At 38.9% G+C, this 7,323-nt stretch overlaps 1 protein-coding gene across 1 annotated transcript in view; it reads left to right on the top strand.

Moving 5' to 3' along the window:
• Nucleotides 1–4,161: 4,161 nt before the first annotated feature.
• The window catches only part of rnf14 (ring finger protein 14), a 9,482-nt gene continuing 6,320 nt past the window's right edge, over nucleotides 4,162–7,323 (top strand). Inside the window, exons 1-4 of the mRNA XM_060891359.1 lie at nucleotides 4,162–4,275; nucleotides 6,160–6,320; nucleotides 6,415–6,545; nucleotides 6,860–7,323. The exon at nucleotides 6,860–7,323 is cut by the window's right edge and continues 58 nt beyond it. Of these exons, the coding sequence (XP_060747342.1) occupies nucleotides 6,170–6,320; nucleotides 6,415–6,545; nucleotides 6,860–7,323 (746 nt within the window). The 5' untranslated portion in view covers nucleotides 4,162–4,275; nucleotides 6,160–6,169. The remainder of the gene's footprint in view (nucleotides 4,276–6,159; nucleotides 6,321–6,414; nucleotides 6,546–6,859) is intronic.

The following is a 7,323-nucleotide window of genomic DNA, read 5'->3' as shown; positions in this document are numbered from 1 at the left end:
TACATGTCTGTTATGCTGTATTCATTGCTTCTCTGATGCATCACTTCATGGCTGAGGTTTGTGTGTCTTTGCTTTCTTGGGATCTTAAAGTTTTTTTTTGTTTTTTTTATAGAGGGTTTTTCCTTGATGCTAATATGGATAGTGAAGACCAACTAGGTGTTTTTTTTTCTACAGACACAGTAATAAAAATAAGTTGTAATTCATTTGGTGAAATTCTTCTGCAAACTCTGTATGAAATATCGATCCCTTCATCCAGAGGAAGTACAGAAAGTTATATTGTAGATGTTTTGTTTTGCAGAAAAAAACAATATATATATATACATACTGTACAGACACACACATGCTTTCCATTCTTTTCTGAGGTCAAATAAAGGACTTTTTCTTTTTTCTCTTTTACATCAGATTTAGTCATTCTGATGTAATGGTTTGAAAGAGTGCAGTGATGCAGTAGAGGTGGTGGATGTTAAGTATAATTATAAAATCTACTAAGCCTGTAGTAAAAACAGTGAAGAGATGGACCAGTGAGGCAAAGCAGGATCTACAAGACTGTTTTGACTGCACTGATTGGAGCATCTTTGAGACAGCCTGGATGAACTGACTGACGCTGTGAGGTCTTACATAAGTTTTTCGTGAAGACGTGTGTGTGCCAACCAAAACCTTCTGCAAATTCAGTAAGAACAAGTGTGAAAAAGCCTGCAAGTATGTCAGTGGATCACCAGCTTCCTGACAGACAGGAAACAACAGGTGAGACTGGGAGGTGTCGCCTGCAGCACTCGGACAATCAGCACTGGCGCTCCTCAGGGACGTGTCCTCTCCCCACTGCTATTCTCCCTCTACACTAATGACTGCACTTCAAGTGACCAAACTGTTAAACTCCTGAAATTTCCAGATGATACGACGCTCATCGGTCTCATCCAAGATGGCGACGAGTCTGCATACCGGCAGGAGGTGAAGCGGCTGGTGCTGTGGTGCAGTCAGAACAGTCTGGAGCTAAACACCCTCAAAACTGTAGAGATGATGGTGGACTTTAGGAAAGACCCCTCAACATTACTCCCCCCTCACAATATCCAACAGCCCTGTGTCATCTGTGGAGACCTTCAAGTTTCTGTGCACTAACATTTCCCAAGACCTGAAATGGGAGTATAACATAAACTCCATCATCAAAAAGGTCCAGCGGAGGATGTAGTTTCTACATCAATTAAGGAAGTTTGGCCTGCCACAGGAGCTGTTGATGCTGTTCTACACTGCAGTCATTGAATCTGTCCTGTTCACATCCATCACCATCTGGTTTGGTGCAGCAACTAAACAGGACAGGAACAGACTGCAACACACAGTAAAAACAGCAGAAAAAATAATAGTTGACCCCCTGCCACCGCCCAGGACTTGTACCATACAAGAACCAGAAACTGTGCAGGAAAAATCACCACTGACCCCTTCGAACCCTGGACACAACCTGTTTCAGCTCCTCCTTTCTCTCAGGCTCTACAGAACTGTTTACTAAAACTGCCAGACACAGGAACAGTTTCTTTCCCCAGACAATCACCCTGATCAACAACTGATCGTTCATATTCTATATCCATATTTAATATTCATTCTGTCTATATTGTATCTCATCGTCTGCATTGTCTTGTATAGTTTGTATAGTATAATGTTATTTATGTCTGTATTTTTGAGAGTCACAAACAGCTGGAACCAAATTCCTTGTGTGTGTCAACATACTTGGCCAATAAACTTGATTCTGATTCTGAATCTGATAAGTTTAATGCTGGTGAGAATACAAATGACATGACAATCATATTTTTATGGAGCTAGTAAACTAGGAGTTGATTAAAAATGTTCATTCACAATCTTCAGGGTGTCTGAAAGGTCGGCTTTTATGTTGCTGAAACCTGCTGGAACATAATCTGAGAACCTTAAAGGTAAAAGTGTAGAGCATCTGCTGTAAATAACACAAAATTAAGTGTGTGTAGCTGTATTCTAATTGGTTTGGTAAATGTTCCCCAGCATAAAAGTGCCTTTTAAAAAAGTTACATCAATTTTATATATATTCATATTCACAGTGCACCCCATATCAGAAACTTTGCATGTTACATAAAACAACTGTTAATTAAAATCCGTTTTTAATGTCTTTAGGAAAAGGAATTACAAAACCCACCCATATGTGTTTGATGAACATCTCAATCCAGTTTTATTTCATCTTATGATATATAATAAGCTTAGAACCATTAACCATGTCTTTATGGATCTAACTTTGTCTGGGACAAAGGGACATTGTAATACTGGAACAGGTTTGTGTCTTTTATGTCCAGTAAAGGGAAATTTTAATACTTCTGCATACTGAGATGTTCTTTTAAACTGGTGGTAATCTGAGTTTAGTTAAGAACCACATATGGATGTGATGCTCTTTCCCCTACACTGTATATGTTGCTCCTTCTGATTCTGAAATATTTATTGTTATTAAGCCAAATTTGAAATATAGATGTATTTTTTAGAATTAAAAACATTCTATAGTTAAAAATTGGAGAGATGTATTGCTAAATTTTTATTTATTGTGATTAAATTAGAAAAGAATTAGAGACTGAAAACTTTAGAGAATACAAATTTGTAAATAATGAAGCATACCAAAGGCAAGAAAAACAATTCTTATAAACGCTTATAATTTCTTATAAATTCTTATACACTCTTATAAACTCTTATAACCACTTGTAATCTCTTATACACTCTTATACACTTATAAACTCTTGTACACTATTATAAACACTTATAATCACTTATAATCTCTTATAAACTCTTATAATCTCATAATCTCTTATAAACTCTTATAATTTCCTATAATCTCTTATAAACTCTCATAAACTCTTATAATCTCTTATAAACTCTTACAATCTCTTATAAACTCTTATAATCACATTTAAATTTACATTTACAGCATTTGGCAGACCCCCTTATCCAGAGCGACGTACATAAGTGCTTAAATCTCTAACATTGAATACATTAATGCTGGCTCACTAAGTTACATACTTAAGATACCATGAGTTTAAAACATTTGTTCAAAGTTACAATGAAAAAGTGTCAAAGTTTTGCAAAAGATAAGGAAAGAAGTTCTAGTTGAAGTGTTTCCTGAATAAGTAGGTCTTCAAGTGCCGCTTGAAAATATCCAGTGACTCAGCTGTCCGGACCTCTAGGGGAAGTTCATTCCACCACCTTGGTGCCAGTACAGAGAAGAGTCTTGTAGTAAACTTACCTCTCACCCTGAGAGATGGTGGGACCAGTGGAGCAGTGCTGTAGATCTGAGGGTGTGAGGTGCAGTGTGAGGAGTGATGAGGGCTTTGAGGTAAGAGGGAGATGATCTGGTTTTGGCTTTGTAGGCCAGCATCAGTGTTTTGAATCTGATGTGTGCAGCTACAGGAAGCCAGTGGAGGGATCGCAGCAGCGGGGTGGTGTGGAGAATTTTGCTATAAACTCTTATACACTCTTATACACTTATAAACTCTTATACACTCTTATAAACACTTATAAACTCTTATAATCTCTAATAAAATCATATAATCTCTTATACACTCTTATACACTTATAAACTCTTATAATCTCTTATAAATTATTATACACTCTTATACTCTTATAAACGCTTATAATATCTTATAAACTCTTATAGTCTTATAAACTCTTATAATATCTAATACACTCTTATACTCTTATACACTCATACACTTATAAACTCTTATACACTCTTATAAACACTTATAAACTCTTATAATCTCCTATGAACTCTCATAAACTCTTATAATCTCTAATAAAATCATATAATCTCTTATACACTTATAAACTCTTATAATCTCCTATAAACTCTTATAAACTTTCATAATCTCTTATAATCTCTTATAAACTCTTATAAACTCTTAGAAACTCTTATTAACGTTCATGACCTGATAGTTAAAAAGGAGTAAATAATCCTTGTAAATATTCATTTTAATTAAAAATGTTGTATTTGAGGTTACACAAAGATTCTTGGGGTAAAAAGTCTACAATAAATAAAGTCCAATAAAGTCTGCAGTGACACAGCACTGATCTGCTCTAGGAAAACATTTAGTCTATGGACACTTCCGGTATTAGGATTCAACTTTGACTGACTGAACTGTATCAGGATTGGTTAACAGACAACACCAACAGGAGACGTGATTGGACAACGTGCGCACACGTTTGCATTTGGGGCGGGATTTGTTTAGAATGCGGGGACACTGTATGTGTTTATTTATTTATTGTTCAACTCTGTGGGTAAGTTAGTCATTAACTTACCTGTTTAGTCATTAACTGACCTATTTACTAATAATTATTTTTCACCACGTCCGGAACAGGAGGGTTGTTTTTAAGCGGTCAGTCTGAAGGCTAACTGACAGCTAGTTGTGTTTGTTAGCGACTTTAATGTCAGCTCTGGTTTAAGGACTAGTTAACTGGGTTAGGGTTAGAGATTAGACCTGGTCTAATCATTACTGTCCAGTAATGACTGTGACATTACTGTGTGTTAGGAACCCGGACATTAAACACATTAGTGTGTGTTAGGAGCCTGCAGATAGATGGGATAATAATAATAATAATAATAATAATAATAATAATAATAATAATAATAATGCAGGACCAGCCACTACAATGGGAATGTGTGTGTTCATGTGTCCTTAACAAACTAAAGATCTCAATTTTACATCTCCTTGAATGTTTGGCCACATTATAAACACACAGAGCTTTAAATTACTATTAAAGGGACGTTTTCAGACCTGTGGCTCATTGTAATTGTAATTAGTGTCTGTACATAAATAGTCAGGGAGTTTCTCAGCTCATGAGGTGATGCACTGACTTGGCTGATACTGCACCATGGGGAAGACAAAATAACTGCAAATGGACCTGCGTAATAAGGTACTTTATAAAGCAGGGAAAGGATATAAAAAGATCTGGTTTCCACAGATGACTTCCGCTGTTCAGACTCTGAAAAAGAGGTGGAAAATAAACGGTTCTGTTGATAAAAGGTTCTGCCACGGTCAGGTAGAACAAGAAAGATTTCACCCACTACTGCCAGAAGAATTGTTCAGGACACAAAGAAAATCCCACAAACACCTTGGAGAGAAATACAGGCTGCTGTGGAAAAATGTGTTGTTGTTTCGGGGAGCAAAATAAGGAGGGACTTGAACACTAATGACCTGCATGGTCGAGTTGTCAGGAGAAAGTCGTTACTGCTCCCATGCCACAAAAAGACCCAACTTCAGTACACTATGCAGAACCTAGACAAGACTCACAGCTTTTGGAGCGGAGTCATGTGGAGGGATGAGACCACAACTGAACTTTATAGTCACAACCATAAACACTATGTTTGGAAGGAGTCAACAAGGTCTACAGTGAAAAGTACACAAATCCCCACTGTAAAGCATGGTGGTGGATCACTTATGCTTTGAGGCTGTGTGAGCTCCATGGACACAGGGACGTTAGGAGAAACTGATGGAAAGATGAATGCAGCATGTTTTCAGAAAATACTGACAGACGATATTCATTCTACAGCACGAAAGCTGCACATGGGACGATCTCACATGTTCCGACATGACAGTGATCCAAAGCACAAGACAAGACCCTCCAATGGCTACAGCAGAAAAAGCTGAAGAAGGTTCTGGAGGACATCGCAGTCTCCTGACCTCAATATCATTCAGCCACTTTGGGGAGATCTATGCAGGAATTGGAACTTTACAGGAACTCGAGGCATTTTGCCAAGAAGAATGGGCTGCTATTCCACCTGAGAGAATTAAGGACCTCATGCACAATTATTAGAAAAACTGTATGCTATCATTCATGCTGAAGGTGGCAATATTAAATATATCAAATATTATGATGTATCGTGACATAATTTATCAGGATATTTTATAACATTGCATCACCCAGCTCATAAATTCCACTTCTTTCGTACTCCTGATGTTCAGTAGTCTGACTTAATTTCAGCTATGAGTTTTCATTTTAGTTAATCAGCAGGCCAGCACCAGGACAGGTCTGGTTCAGGTTAGCTGGAATTCTAGCACAGCATTTAGCTTCTCTTATTCCTTATTCTCAAATGAATGAAACTCTTTTTCTTCATGTTCACAGTTCAGATCATTGTGTTGAAACGATCTTCTTTTTCATCAGGAATGTTAAAATGTCTGAGGATCAGGAAGCACAGGATGATGAACTGCTGGCTCTAGCGAGTATTTATGACGATGAAGAGTTTCGTCGAGCTGAGTCGGGCAGGGAAGGAGAGATCCATCTGTGTCTGGGGCTTCCACATGACTTCAAGTTGCTGGTCAGCGGTGAGGTGATGTTAGAGTCACGTGTTAGTGTGAAACCTGACCCTGGTTTCTCCTCCTACTTCTCACATGCACTTGTGTGAATTTGCATGAACAGGGGAGACATCTGTGGAGTACCATGTGTCGTTTCTGCCTCCTCTGGTCTTGAGTTTCGAGCTTCCTGTCGATTATCCTTCCTCAGCAGCGCCGGTGTTTACCCTAAGCTCCAAATGGCTCTCTAGACTCCAGGTGAGGAAACTGTGTTCATGATTCCAGCTTTTTATTTGTTGGAATTTTTTTCATTTTTTCAACATTTTTTTTTTTGGCACTTTTAAGAACAGAAAGTTTCACAAAGCAGCTTTACAGGAAAATAAATTAATTTCAGTTATGAAAACAGTAATATTTCTCAAAAAAGCGGGGGATAATTTTAAGTGGGAGGGGCCAACACTCTCTCCCCTGTCACAGCATCACTGCAGGCATGTGTGAGCTTATGTATGTAGAATTAATATCATCCTTTTTTTAATTTCTTCATTATCCACCTTTCCTTCTCTCAACCCTACCAGCTGACCTCTCTGTGTAAGCGTCTGGATAAGCTGTGGGAGGAGAATCACGGCAGCGTGGTGCTCTTCACCTGGATCCAGTTCCTCAAAGAGGAGGCTTTGGACTTCCTGGGTCTGCAGTCTCCTCTGGAAATCCCCAGCAATAGCAGCAAGCATTTTCAGCTGGAACGCGGCAGAACTGATGGCGCCGCCAGGCTAGAAGAAAGCGGTGGTGCAGAGAAGAAGAAGATGTCACAGCTGGACCCTCGCGCCGTCCTAGAGGCCGTGTCGCGCCACGACCTGCTGCGTCAGCTCCTGGACTTCGACGAGGCTCAGAAGCAGAAGGTGTTCGACAGTAAGGTGTTCTTCTGTGGGATCTGCATCACTGAGAAGCTGGGCTCCAGCTGTGTGATGTTTAAAGAGTGTCAGCATGTTCACTGCAGGGACTGCGTCAGGGAATTCTTTCAGGTCCAGATCCGAGACGGCAA

Source organism: Tachysurus vachellii, chromosome 17 (genome assembly GCF_030014155.1).
Source record: "Tachysurus vachellii isolate PV-2020 chromosome 17, HZAU_Pvac_v1, whole genome shotgun sequence".
Classification (NCBI taxonomy): domain Eukaryota; kingdom Metazoa; phylum Chordata; class Actinopteri; order Siluriformes; family Bagridae; genus Tachysurus; species Tachysurus vachellii.
The sequence above is the reverse complement of the archived record's forward strand: the minus strand, read 5'-3'. Positions and strand labels throughout refer to the sequence as shown.